This window comes from Peromyscus maniculatus, chromosome 21, assembly GCF_049852395.1.
Source record: "Peromyscus maniculatus bairdii isolate BWxNUB_F1_BW_parent chromosome 21, HU_Pman_BW_mat_3.1, whole genome shotgun sequence".
In the NCBI taxonomy this organism is placed as follows: Eukaryota; Metazoa; Chordata; class Mammalia; order Rodentia; family Cricetidae; genus Peromyscus; species Peromyscus maniculatus.
The window spans coordinates 51,570,546-51,585,116 of record NC_134872.1 but is presented as its reverse complement, the minus strand read 5'-3'; the positions used below and the strand labels follow the sequence as shown (position 1 = coordinate 51,585,116).

At 45.1% G+C, this 14,571-nt stretch overlaps 1 protein-coding gene across 2 annotated transcripts in view; it reads left to right on the top strand.

Annotated features, from left to right (window-relative positions):
- Rcan2 (regulator of calcineurin 2) overlaps positions 1 to 13,835 on the top strand; it is a 234,000-nt gene extending 220,165 nt beyond the window's left edge. For both annotated transcript variants that reach the window (XM_042265994.2, XM_016009799.3), the window contains one exon: positions 11,326 to 13,835. In XM_042265994.2, coding sequence (XP_042121928.1) covers positions 11,326 to 11,486 — 161 coding nt within the window. In that variant the 3' untranslated portion in view covers positions 11,487 to 13,835. The remainder of the gene's footprint in view (positions 1 to 11,325) is intronic.
- Positions 13,836 to 14,571: the final 736 nt, after the last annotated feature.

Genomic DNA, 14,571 nt, shown 5'->3' with positions numbered 1-14,571 from the left:
GTAAGCGAAGCAGATACCTGCTCTAAACAGTGTTTCAGCTTGAAGGAGAAAGCTAGGACAATAGACAAACAGTAGAGCAACGGCCGTGGGTGAGTGGGTTACCACAGAGACAGTAGAAAGGGACCCAAGCCACAGTGTGAGAATACACACAGGATTCACATGAGGCTCTGGTCACAACCTAAAGGGAGTCAGCAATGACCAAAGAGGAGACCCAGCTGCTCTCAGGATGAAGGGAGAAGCAAGATCTTATCGATTATCTGGCATGGCTAACTCCATCTCCATCATCACCATCATCATCATCATCATCATCATCATCATCATCACCACCACCATCTTTTCTAAAAAAAACTTCAGGAACTTAAGCTGTTGCAAATACTGGGAGAGTACCAGGGTGCACTAGAGAACATGTGCCATTCTTTAATGAGAAACAAACTAAGGGTCCAGGAGTGTAATGAGTCTTTCTCTATTCAGCCAGCCAGCTCCCAAATAACAACATGGAGACTTACTATTAATTTTGAAAGCTAAGCCTTAGCTTAGGCTTGTCCCACTAGCTCTTATAACTTAAATTAGCCCATTTATATTAATCTAACATTTTGCCTCGTGGCTTTTCACCTTATCTCTGTACTTCCCATCTTGCTTCCTCCACACGTCTCACTTCTCCTTAGCACCTAGATTCCTTCTCCTTTTTCTTGTTCTGCCTGGAAGTCCCAGCTATACCTCCTGCCCAGCTATTGGCTGTTCAGTTTTTTATTATACCAATCACAACAATACATCTTCACACAGTGTACAAATATCCTACAACTTTTTTGTCTAAATAAAAAAGAAAGGTTTTAACTCTAACATAGTAAAACTACATACAGTAAGAACAACTATCAAGTAACAATTACATTCACAATGTTTATTCCACATGTGTATTTGGCAAATTTGGAGAAAATACAGTATTACGTACCCTTAGTGAGTCCAGCTTTATACCTAAACCATTTTCTATCATAACTTATATTGTCATCCTAAAAAAAAAAATATCTTTTTAGACTTCAAACCATTTTCTTAGATAAACAATTTAAGCTTTTATGTCCCTCAATCTTATACACTTTATACCTCTTTTGTGAGTTTATTTCTGAACAAAGAAAACTGTAACTATAACTATCTTGTCTACAACTCCATCAGAGACTCAAGAAGGATATAATATTAACTGATTAAACAGGAAGTACAGAGCAAGCAACTTCTAAAACTAAGGAATGACAGAAACATCTGGCTGCCTGGACAGTCACTCAAGGTTCCCCTGCAAGGTTGGGGCATCCATCTTCAGCCTACAGGCCTAGAATATCTGACAGACTTTTCTGTGAAGCAGGAATTTTGAAGGACTGTCCTGCCTTGTCTTGGCAAAGTTTGGCAGTTGCCTTTTTTTGTGTGTCCCGTTTGTCCATTTTGGACAGCATTCTGTCAGCAGTCAAGGCAAAGGCAGTTTATTTTCCCAGTGGTTAACTTTGCCACAAATGAAAACAAATTCCACAGGGAGGTTATTCAATGCCCATCATCTTTTCTGAAGTAAATGGGTGCTTCCTGGAGCAGACATATCTCGCTGTCATGAAAAGCCTTATGCTATTAAGACATTTTCAATGCCATATTCTGTAGTTCTCTAAAGTGTTTGAAGACCACCTAGATATCTAAAATATATCTCTGTTTAATCTTGAAAATACCTACATGACTACAAATTTGATTGTTATAGATGACTAACAATTCACCTACATTTCTTAATCATCCTAAACAGTTTGCAATATAGTCTTCAAGGGCTAGAACTTTACATTATATTTTAAATGAGTTATACAGGTACAATACCTTACACAAGAATAGAAACATATGTATAGTATAATAAAATAGTCTTAAATTCATATCAATATACAAAAAAAAATCATACTAATGTAAAATATTTAAGACTAGTGGTTGTTTAAAGGTAGACTCAACAATACACCCTCTTATTCCAGCATTTCTGTGCTATAGCCCCCCTTTTCCTTTCAGACATAGATCCCTGGATCTAGTCTCCTTTGTTTAGCTTTTTTCCTGACCATGACCAATAATAATCTGTAACCAACCACCCTAAATGATAACAAGCATTCACAACTCACCAAATGACCAAAAACCACCCACCCCACTTCTTGGGAATGTGGGCATCATACTCTCTAGATTGCTTCCTGTTATCTGGGGGCTACAGCATCTTTAGGGGACCCTGAGAAAATTGGAATAATGATCAAGTCCTGGGAGAGCTAGTTGTATTATTTTTTGTTTAGTCTGTGTGATGGGAAAGTGCAGAACTTATCTGAAGTCTTAGCAGGATGGTCTGTGAGGCTAGACCATCTCAACTAGCAGCTTTGAAGTTGTTCTGAATACAGAATTTTAAGGAAACTTAACAGAGGCATTCTGAGAGGCTAGATCACCTGAGATACTTGTCTTTATTGGTATCTGGTTCTTTTTTCTGAAAACACAAACTTTTTTAGGTTTTGTGTGTGTGTGTGTGTGTGTGTGTGTGTGTGTGTGTTAACACAAGTATGGAATGTGTGGTGTGCACAAGTCAGCTGAAGATGATTTTTTGTTCTATGTTTAGGCAGGTAAAAGGTATCTGTGAACTTTATAAGTCATTTGGACTACATAACCAAACTATAATATAAATCTCTATTCATGCCATATGAAAGGATGGCATGTTGGTGGTGGCGCACACCTTTAATCCCAGCACTCGGGAGGCAGAGGCAGGTGGATCTCTGTGAGTTCGAGGCCAGCCTGGGCTACCAAGTAAATCCCAGGAAAGGCGCAAAACTACACAGAGAAACCCTGTCTCGAAAAATCAAATATCAAAAAAAAAAAAAAAAGAAAGAAAGAAAGGATGGCATGTAATAATAAGTCATGTGGATTCTGTAACCAACAAGATTTTATCATGTTTCATCCAGTCTCAGCTGTTCCCAGGTTGAAGGATCAGCATATACATCACCTGTCCTGGAGTCTTTCTGGGCTTTTTCCCCTCATATCTGCAGCCAGGATCCTCAGGAGGTCTCCCTTAATCAAATCTGATCTTTATTAATTTTGAAGAGAACCATAACTTTTGTTTCCTGTGGAAACAAAAGCATAACCTCTCCCCCAATGCAACATATTTTCTGACTTCCATTTTGAAGTTAAGACATTCTTAAAATATATAGATTGGTTTAATTTAACAGTTTCTATAATCCAATGTCTCTCAGCAGCTATTTTTTGTACATACATTAGCATTTAAAAAGTTCAGTGTCAACAAAGTACCATGCAGGATCCAGATGCCCTGTGTATTTCCCATCTTTATGTGGCATTATGTTTTTATTTTATATCATTTTACTCTTTCTTTGAAGACTTTATTATTTTTAAACTATTTTTCCTATGACTGTCTATACTCATTTTTTCTTTATTTAGCAACTAAGTACATTATTAAACACACTGTAACATGTTCAGAGATGTTTTGGTTTGTTTTGTTTTGTTGTAGGCCCAATCTTAAACTGCTAGGCTACCACCACACAGCTCTGCATATGGCCTGCTGGCAGCTGGCTTGCCCCCTCTGTTTCCTGAGAGCCTGGTCTCATGTTGGTGGGTACCACCCCAGAGCTGTATTTACCTGCCCCAGCTCTGGGAATTTGTTGTGTCTGCCTGAAGCAGGAGTGTGTGCCCAGTCCTAGCTGCTCCAGTGCTCAGTTGCACAGCAGGGCCTTTTAAACGAGCCAAGCCCACCCGAAAGACCCCTTTCTCAGGCCTTATGTGGATATTTGAGCCCCACATTGGACACCATAGGAGTCTATTGGCCTTCTGTCCTACTACAGTGGTTCCCAGCTGCCTCTGGTGTATATGAGACTTTACTCAGGTGATTATGAACAGCTCAGTGCCCTCTGTAAATCAACCCTGTATTTAGTGAACATTAACTAGTGGATATCCACTCATTAGTCTACATCCTCACTTCAGTAATGCGGGACACAAATATCACCAGAGGGGCTAGAGAGAGTGCACAATGGGTAAGAGCTCTTGCTCTGCAAGCATGAGGTTTGAGTTCAAATCTCCAACTCCAATATAAGATGCCAGACATGGAGAGGTGTGCCTGGAGCTGGGCCAGTCCCAAGGAGGTGGAGATGGGCAGATCTTACAAGCTTGGTGGCTGGCTAGCTTAGCTGAAATTGAGTCTCTGGCTCTAGGAGAGACTCTGTCTTAAGGCGATAACACAGAGAGTGATGGAGAAGCAACGTGTGTGTGTGTGTGTGTGTGTGTGTGTGTGTGTGTGTGCAAATATCACTTGAATGAGATAATTATGGATGATACACTTAAATATTAGAATTGAATGGTTCTGAGTACCTAAAAAAAAAAATCCAAGGTCTCATTAAAATAGCAACTTGTAGTTCTCTGTCTCTTAGACATAGAGGTGTGGATATGGGTAGGAAGAGAGAGGAGAAAGGAGATTTACCAATGACAATTAAGAAAATGGAGGGTAGTGACTTGTGGGGAGAGGATGGGTCTGTCTTCAGGACCAGGTTCTATGGTGCGCAGCTACACACTCATCTTCGGGACCCAGCCTGTCTTTTGCCTTTTAGGGTTCTTGGAGACCCACTGAGTCAAAGCCCTTTGCAATTATTTCACTGCCTTGTTATTTAAATGCTGTATGATTAGTTCATCATATTGGAGACCAAAAGATTATTTGAGCAACACTGACCACAGTGACATTCTCTCAAGTAATTAATATCGTGGCTCTTGGGAGAGTTTTACGTAGTCGGCATGAATTTACTTCTCCGCGTCCTAGGAACACAGGGCTAGCCCCCTTGCACTGATAATTCTCGGAAACGCTACCCAACCTCCTCTGAGTCACATTATTAGTGTGTGATAAGGCAGCATCCCCATCTGTCGTTTTAAGAAGATTAGTTACTGTGGTGAGAAGAGCAGCAGAAAGTGCTCCACGTGGCTGGAAGAGAGCCCCGATGGGGTCTTTGCCTAGCAGATGTTGGAAGGAACACATGTGGAAATGCTTGAGAGCCATGTTGAGGAAAACTCCGAGACCCATCAGTTGTGGTGGTTGACGGGAATTCAAGTGCCTGGCTTTAAGAACTTCCGCTCAGAAGCCTGGAGGACTGGTAGAAAGAGCCTTGAGGACAAGCAGGGTAGAAAGGATGCAGACGTAAAGATATAGTACGTGTTCTATCTATCATGGGAGCAAGGAAAGGAGTGACTACTTCCGGAGTCGTCAGTCAGTCTGTGAGACCAGCCTGGAAGTATACTCCTCCTACAAGGGCATCGCTGTGTAGGGCTAGGAATCTTCCAGAACAGCAGACGGTGCAGCGGATCAAGCCACCTACACTGTCAGACTTTTCTATATTTGGAAGCCCCTGGGGCAGGATTCCATCTATTCCCCATCAGCACACAGGATAAGGACTAGTCCCCAAAGCCTGAAGTCTCAGGAGGGTTTCTTTATCCCTGCACCAGGAAGGATTTTTTTCCCTCCAAAGTATTAAAATCTAAAGAGTCTTGACTCCACTTTAATGTACATACGTGCAGCTCTGCACCATCTCCAGGCCCTCACACCTCTGCACAATACCAGTGTTTACAAACTCTGTAACCAGTGGTTAGTCTAGAAAAGATACGGGAGGGGCTCAGTCATCACTTAGAGTCAAAAGTGGCATGATGGTGGCCTCCTGTGTCAATCAGACTGGAAGACACTACCCCACAGCATTCCTCAGGACCCTGCTCACCACTGACAAGAGGTATCTTGCCTGCAACACGGTCTGTCCTGCATCCTGCAGGAGCTAGGACACTGTCACCAACCTGACTCCACCCGCTCAAGAAGAGAGGGGGGGACAGAATTTGGGCATCTATTTGAACAGCAGCCAAGCCTTGGTCAGTGTCGGCGGCCTGAATGAGCATCTGACTCTTGCCCACACTGGACCGTTTTTCATGCGTCTCAGCAGAGATCAAGGGAAACACTGACTGGCACAGTGTTGATGGCTTTGGGCCCTGGCCTCCTTTCTGCACACAGGGGACGGGACGATCTGATGCAGACAAAGGAACGAGCATGTGACAGATGAATGCTTTCCTTGTCCCCGGGAAGAAACGGGTCTCAATGTCTTGTCCTCGCTGTACCATGGCAAGACTGTCCCCACCCTGGGTGGACCAAGCTTGACATGCTCTTTGTCCCCAACTAAGCCCAGTTGTTTCCTTTGCATGGTGACAGCATTGACGTCACCCTCACGGTGGAAGAATTAACCGAAGCCCGAGGGGAGAGCCAAAAACAGAAAAATTCAATCCAGTAAGGCCAAAGGCATTTCTTTTTATTCTGTAGGCGCTCAGCAGATGTTAAGCTGTGAGGGATTTTGATAGTAACAGCGTTTCCCAAAATAGCACAATGAGATGGCGGCCTTAACTGGACCACAGCCAGAAAACATCCCTTACATGTGCAGTCTGATTTGATGAGCACAACTGAAGACGCTTTGTACCCCACATGCAGAGGCTACACCAGAGTGGACCCCACTGCTATGGTCCCCTCCTGGGCCTCACTTCCTCCATTTCAGAGGTGTGTGAGGAGTGCCTGGAAGGACTAAGAGCTGGCTTTGCTTTGTGTTTCACTGCAATTGAGAAGGGGTGGGGGGAGGGGAGAAAGGGAAGGAGAGGGAGAGGGAGTGGGGGAAGGACATGAAAAGAGAGAAGGAGGGAAGGAGATGGAAGGAAGATTGGGAGGAAAGAAGGAATTAGAGAGGGAAGGAAGGACAGAGGAAGAAAGGGAGGGAAAAGGGAGAGGGAGGAAAGGAAAAAAGAAAAGGATACCTGGGCATGGTAGAGTATGCTAGAAACACCAGCACTTTAGAGGCTTGGACAGAAGGGTCACAAGTTCAAGGCCAACCTGGATTACATGATGAGTTCCAGACCAGCCTGGGTTGCTTAGTGAGTTCTAGGCCAGCCTGGGTTACATGGTAAGTTCTATGCCAACCTGAGTTTCATGGTGAGTTCCAGGCCAGCCTGGGTTACATAGTGAGTTCCAGGCCAGCCTGAGTTACATGGTGAGTTCAAAGCCAGCCTGGATTACATGGTGAGTTCAAGACCAACCTGGGTTACATGGTGAGTTTCAGGCCAGCCTGGATAATGTGGTGAGTTCAAGGCTAACCTGGGTTAGTTCTAGGCCAGCCTGTGTTACATGGTGAGTTCCAGGCCAGCCTGGGTTACACAGTGAGTTCTAAGCCAGCCTGGGTTACCACAAGGATAGCTTTCTTGCCAAAAGAAGAGGAAAGGGACTACGTTCGTGATGGCCTGCATCACCAGTTACCACACATTAGCCTGGCCTGTATCACCTCTGTCACCCCACATTAGCCTAAGTTTCACAACCTTCACATTCACACTGTTATGGCAGATCCCTTCTGTGGTCCCATACACACATGTACACACACATGCACACACATGCTCCATCTCTGCACTCACAATAAACAGTGCAGTGCACAGGACCACAGTGGTTCTTGGGGGTTCATTAACATGGGTTTTTGCAGTGTGACAATCCAAAAGAAATCCTTTCTGCTGAAAGGACTGTCTTGTCATTGGAGGCCTCAGGAATCACTTCCTCCTGTCTCTCTTGAAGAATACCAAGAGGCACATGGGGCCATGGGGCACACACACGCGCGCGCGCACACACACACACACACACACACACACACACACACACACACACACTCACACACACCCTGCACTAGATCAGAGCCCTCAGGGCTGCTGCCCCCTGCTGGTGTACGTTTGTTTGTTAGCCAGCACCTCTAGTAAGTCAGCTAAGAAGCAGGGCTTGGAGATGCCATAAGCTGCCCCGAACCGTCTCCTGCATCCCTCAGATAAACCTGGTTTCATGAGTCCGCCCCCCCCCCCCCATTATCAGTCCCCAGACAACCTCTTCTACTTTGGAGCTTTGATTTTGTTGTTGTTGTTGTTGTTTACAATGGGACAAAATACAATCATGGTGACAAACCCCACTCAATACAATTCATTTTCCGCCACATTAAATGGACCATAACAACAAGATGCCTCCGGTGATTTCAAAGGGGGTTAATCCCTTGCTGGGTTAATGCTCGCTCTCCATTCCAGCTCACTCCATAGCAGGAATGCCAAACGGGGCGCCATGCCGACTTGTCCACATCAGCTAACTTGGATGGGGGCATAAGACGTGCTGCGGTCCTGCCTGCCTGTGATTTCAGCTCCTCTGACTCAAGAGTCTTCAGGTGGTGCAGAACAGCAGCCCTGCCTGCTTCTATCCCTTTAGCTTCCAAAGCCCTGGGAGCCGTAATCCTCTGTTTGCCTGGACCATTCATTGTCATGACTCGGGAAAGCTCCTGCTGACATGGTGGAATGCTGGCGGAGGGTATCTGGTAAAGAGCTCCCGACTCTCAGACTGGGAAGACCGTTCAGTGAACAAAGCCCTGTCCCTGCAAATGGGAGAGCCTGAGTTTGGATCCCTGAGCCCACAGAAAGCCAGAGGCACTAGTGTGTTTTTATAGTCCCGGTGTTCCTAGGCTGAGATGGAAGCTAAATCAGGCGAGTCACAAACAGGCATGGCCCGGCTAGCCTGGGGTACCTAGCGGCAAAGAGTCCCTCTCTCAGATGATGGCTAGGCAAGGACTAATGCCCAAGGTTGTCCTCTGAACTCCACATTTGCTCCCACAGGAACATGCAACCATGCATGTGCATACAAACACATACATGCAACTTTAAAATGAATAACACTTCCTGACTCAGTAAAAAGCAGAGCGTGGCTACATTAGCTTTCTAGGCTGTAGAACAGCACACAGTGAATGGCTTTTACAACTAGACTGGTTGGGTTACATCTCCGGAGGCCCCGAGATCAAGGTGTGCAGAAAACCGCTCTCTCTGAAGGTGCTCGGGAAGGACCCATTCCTGGTTTCAGGTCTTTTCCTTGGCTTTGGACAGCATAGGCCCGTTCTCCACATGGCATTCTCTGTGTGAGATTCTGTGTCTCCCCAGACTTGTCCCTTTTTATAAGGCCGTGGACATAGTGACCTCATTTTAACATGATCATCTGTAAAGACCCTACTTTCAAATCTGATCACAGTCACAGGAACTAGAGGTTAGAGCTCTGATACCTTTTAGGGAGACTAATAACAAATAATAGTGACTGAGTGGGATGGCCTTCCTCCCTAGCATCACTTGGGAGAGCCTTGACACCTACTACGTTATCCGGGATCCTCATCTTCAGTGTCAGCATCCAAAGTTGAAGTCTATGCCTTGCAGGCTTTCTGTTCCACTACTGTTGCTTACCAGTGTGTGCACAGTGGCACCGATGACTGACACCCTGTCATGGGGACTGAGAGAACTCGCTCTAGTCATCAAGGCCTAGGACAGCAGGCAAGATTCCTGCACGGGTCGGTATCCAGGTCATGATCCTGGAAGGTGAGCACAATTTAAGGAGCTCTCAGAGAGAGGTGAGACATTGCCTCACAGGGTGGCGGAAGAAGGTGGCCATGATTGGGAGCTGATGGCTAAGTTGCCCAGACAAAGCACAAACGGTCAACTCATGGGGAAAGACAGGTGAGTGATGATGCAGAAACTTCTGGACTAGTTCAAGGACATCTGAACTTGATCTGGTGAGACTTGGGGAACTGGTGACCAAGATGCAATCTAGAAGATACTATTTTCAAAAGTCTTTTTCTGCTGAGTCATGAAGGATGGGAAATGAGGTTTCAGGGGAAGATGGGGATATTAACAGTTGTGGAGTTACAAGCATAGACCTACCATCTCTTGCTCCTGTACCTGGAGGTCTTGTTGCTTTGACTGGACTGTGCTGTTAAGGCACAAATATTATTTAACAGCCTTCTGTAGCCAGCCATGGGGAAGACCATCTGACAGATACCTGGGGGTGATTTGATGGTAAAACAGGGACCAGAAAGATGGCTCAGTTGCTAATATGCCCACAAGCACTTGATAAGCATGAGGACCCAAGTTCAATCCTCAGAACCCACGTTCAACAGGCTGGCCATTTACGGACAAGGCACTGCAGGGGCTGAGGCCTGCTGGCCAGCTATGCGAGCATGCGCAGTGAGCTCCATGCCGTGAGAGATCCCACTTCAACACAGCCACAAACAAAGAAACAACAGCCATAACGAAAGGTAGATTTACCTGAGTAAGAGCGCTTAAGGCTGTCCTGTGACTTCACATGTTCATGCACACACATGCATCTGTATGCCCGTATCCCTCCAACCCGCACACACAGAATGAGACTCTTGGAATTAGGGTCTTAATGATATCTACCAGTTATTCACTAACCACTGCAGATTCTGGACAAGCAATGTTCTATTCTTATTGCACCTGGGAGCAGTTATGGTTGTGAGTATTATATGTCTGGAAGAGAATTTAAAGTCTAGCTTATCCAAAAAGTGTTTGACTCAAGATGGCTCGGCTATTAGCAGCATGACCCGGGATCAGACAGTAACAGGTATGACTAACTGGCTGTGTGAGCGAGCTTCTCGTCACTGTAACAAAACACCTGAACTAATCAGTCAAGGAAGTTGACTTCAACTGTAACTTATGGGTTCAGAGTTTCTGGTGCATGCTCCCTTGGCTCCATGGAGCACAGTTCCTAAGGAGGGAGTCATGATGGAGAAGGCTGACTCACCTCATGGAGGTCAGGAAGCAAAAAGAAGGAGGCAGGAGAGGCCAAGGGTCCCATCAAATCCTTCTTGAGGCTCCAGCTCATACCATTATCAGTAGCGCTGCAAGCCAAGCTTTTGGGATGTACTGAAGAGCCAAAGTTTTATATTGCCAGATGCATTGAGTCCTCACAATCCAACAGAATGGAAGTACCATTTTGAAATGTACAGTCCAGCTTGCTGTGACCGAGAAAGGTTAAGTGGCTTATTTGGCAATGGATAGTTGATAGTGGACCGATGGCAGTTGGATATTTGATAGATCATAGCCAGGGCACAATGACTGATAGACTTCCCTCATTCCATCCAATACCAGATCGCAGGCTTCCCAACACACCTAAAAAATGTCAGTCCTACTTCCTTAGCAAACCCTGCCAAGACAGCCTTTAAGAATCCTCCCCTTAGCTGGGTGTGGTGGTGCATGTCTTTAATCTCAGCACTTGGGAAGCAGAGGTAAGCTGATCTTTGTGAATCTGAGGCCAGCCTGGTCTACAGAGTGAGTTCCAGGACAGCTATATATGCAGAGACCCTGTCTCAAAAGCAGCAACAACAAAACAAAACAACAAAAAACAAACAAACAAACAAAAAACAGCAACTAAGCCAAAGGAATCCTTCCCTCCTCCTCACTTGCTGTCTTGCTTTTCAGGAGAGAAGTATGAGCTGCATGCGGGGACTGAGTCCACACCGAGTGTCGTCGTGCATGTGTGCGACAGCGACATGGATGAAGAAGAGGATCCAAAGACTTCCCCAAAGCCAAAAATCATCCAAACCCGGCGTCCCGGCCTGCCGCCCTCCATGTCCAACTGAGCACGCCTGTGACAACACGCCTCTCCTCTTATCATGCTTCCCCTCGTTGTCTGTCCAAAACATTAATTGCCTTTAAGTCCCTGGGTGTTTGGTTGTTTGCGATTCCTTCCTTGTAATTAAGCCTCTCGGACAAAAGGGCTAGGAAAAGGTGACATGTCTCCCAATCAACTCATACCCATTAACTATAATCCATTATTTAGAAAGTTCTAGAAAAAAAGGTAGTATTTTCTTATTAAACAATCAGTACAGCCTATATCCCTGTTCTCTCATGTTGATCCAAGCCATTGACATCAGTAACAAATAGCATTTAAGTTATTTGTGAGCTGCTCCAGGTGTGTGTGTGTGTGTGTGTGTGTGTGTGTGTGTGTGTGTGTGTGTGTGATTGTGTTTTCTCCTGGCCACTTATATAGGACCATAAGTAAACTTGATTTTTGACTGCATGGGATCCCCCTACCTGGTCTCACCCAGTCCTCTGCATCCCAACATTCCCAGGACATGCACGATCACCAGCATTTATTTTAATGATTTAAGGGTACACCCCACTGCACGGTGTCCCAGCCGTGACCTGTATAGACAAGGGGTGTCCCCAGCACCATCCAGCTCACACATCATCTTCAGTTTGAGTCAATACATCATATAGCTCTGTCCAAATTCCTGGAGGCAAAATTGAGCTTGGCCCCAAAGATATTCCTCAGTAGATTCTGAACACCACTACCACATAGGACTTCCCATGGCCACTGGGGAGGCTTGTCCAGGTGACAGAGACCGATTTCAGACAAACCTATTTATTATAGAAGTCTCATGGTGTCTGAACGATTGTCCCCCGCCCACTTTGTATATTTGTACAGATGTTTGAGCTGTGCGTTTAAAATCCGGATGTTTTTTATTTAGTGATTGTTCGACCATTAGCTGCTTAATGACATCATCATCCCTGCGTTGCTTCTGAATGCATCCTGATTCTACTGTAGATAACCTGATCTTATTACATGCTCTCGTGGTCAGTGCTGAGTTGTAAAGAGGACAGCAATGGCTCATGTCAATATATAACCAACTCGCCAGCCTCTTTGCTGTCAAGACCACCCGTTTTTAAACAAAGATCCAAGTGTCGGTTATAAACAACTTGGATGATGCTGAACCCCAGAACGTAGACACAGCTGAGCATCGCAGAGCACAAAAGGATGATGGATGAACGGATGGCAGTCCCACTCATCCCGTGCCCGTGTGCTCAAAAGCTCTTTGTTTTCGTTGCGTGTGACTTTTGTATTTCTCTAGCCCAAAGTGCATTACAGAAGATACAGTTACAGAACCATGCTTTCTCTCCATGTGTCAAGCCTCATCAGCTCCTGTTCATTAACAAGTAATTTTGGATGCAAATACAATTTACCACAGAGTGGGCTAGTACTTCCATGACCTAAGCCTCAGAAAAACACACAAGAACACTAACCCAGCCACGTGATGGAGGGATTATTGTGGGTTTTTTTTTTTTTTTTTTTTTTTGACTAAGGCGTATGTTAGTTTCAATAGAAACTTCAAACCTAGACTGATCACTCAGAAAATCAAAGTCCGTTCTACTGTGAATATAGCAATATAGTACTGGACACAGTACAGTATGGTTGAACTGAGGACAGCGTTGCTTGTGGAACCCCAAGTTTTCATGAGGAAAATAAGTCTCCTTTTCAAATTCAGACCTGAGGAGTGTACAATAAGCAACTGCTTTGACTTTCCTTTGTTGTGGAGGGTTCGGGTTTTTGATTGACCAAGGAAAGACTACAAATAGTGGAGAGATGGTGCCCTCTAGTGGAGGAAATGTTGGACTCAGCTCTGCAGATGGATTGATGATGAGCCTGGGACTGACTTTCTAATCCACATTAATTTTCAGGATGCAGGTTCTGGAAAAAAAAAATCTAAATGAATGAAAGCTTTGGAAATAATCTGTGTTTCCAAATAGTGGTAGCAGACGTTTCCAGTTTAGTAAAAGTTGACATGACTCTGTCGTGTAGGCATTAAAAACCTCAGTGTTATAGATGACCCAGGTCTTAGTAAACTGTATTGCCGTGTGTGGATGTTAACCTGTTGCAGATCAAGGGATTCTCTTGCTGGGTGGAACATGGGGAGAGGGGAGGGGGAGCTTTCCCCGGGAGAAATGGGCAAGCCCCAGGACCTCCCAGCACTGTGAAAGTCACAATCGCCTCAACACTTCCATGACGCACATTATGCAAACCTCTTTAGCACTCTTTTAAGTTTGAAATGTTTTCAATGGAGGGGAAGGGGAAGGTCTCCACCCACTGAATCATTTGTGCACGTGTATGGCTCAAAGAGCTTAGAGTTCAAATATATCTGGTGAATGAATGTCCCTGTGGCCTCATTTCTGGGTTGTCTGCCTGAGTTGCGTGCATATTCCCAGGGTGGGCGGGGGAGGGGGGGAGGGGAGAAGTGCCCCCTAACTTAGAGATTTTCTAAGGGGTTACCTATGTGTGTAACTAACCCAGCGGCATTTTTCCTAAATGAACCGGGAGGGAAGCTGGGTAACCGCCATCTTTGAAGGAGGAGTTATTTGAGCCGGACCTGGTGAGATGGGTTAGGTTCCGATAAAGGGGGCTGGGAAGGTTGTGTTACTGTCAAGTTCAACCATATTGACTCCCAGAGCCATTTTAGAACGTGCTAAGAGCACTTAACATCTCCCTGCTCTGCTCTTTAAAAACATTAGGAAAAGAGGCCCTCTGAAAGAGAAACCTCAAACATGATCAAAGAAATACGAGCAGAATCTAAAAGATTGACTTACTGGGTGTCGTTTAAGTCAGAGTTTCCATCCACCAAGTAACACAGTGAGTATGAGGAAAATCAAAATGAAAATTCCATACTGGGAGAACGTAGTTGATACACATGGAATGGTTGAATAACTCACAGCCAAGCTCTGGAACAGTGGTTCTCAACCTTCCCAATACCATGACCCTTTAACACAGGTCCTCATGGTGTGCTGACCCCCAAATCATAAAATTATTTTCATTGCTACTCCATAACTGTAATTTTGCTACTGTTATGAATTGTAATGTAGATATCTGTGTTTGCCGGTGGTCGTTTGTTG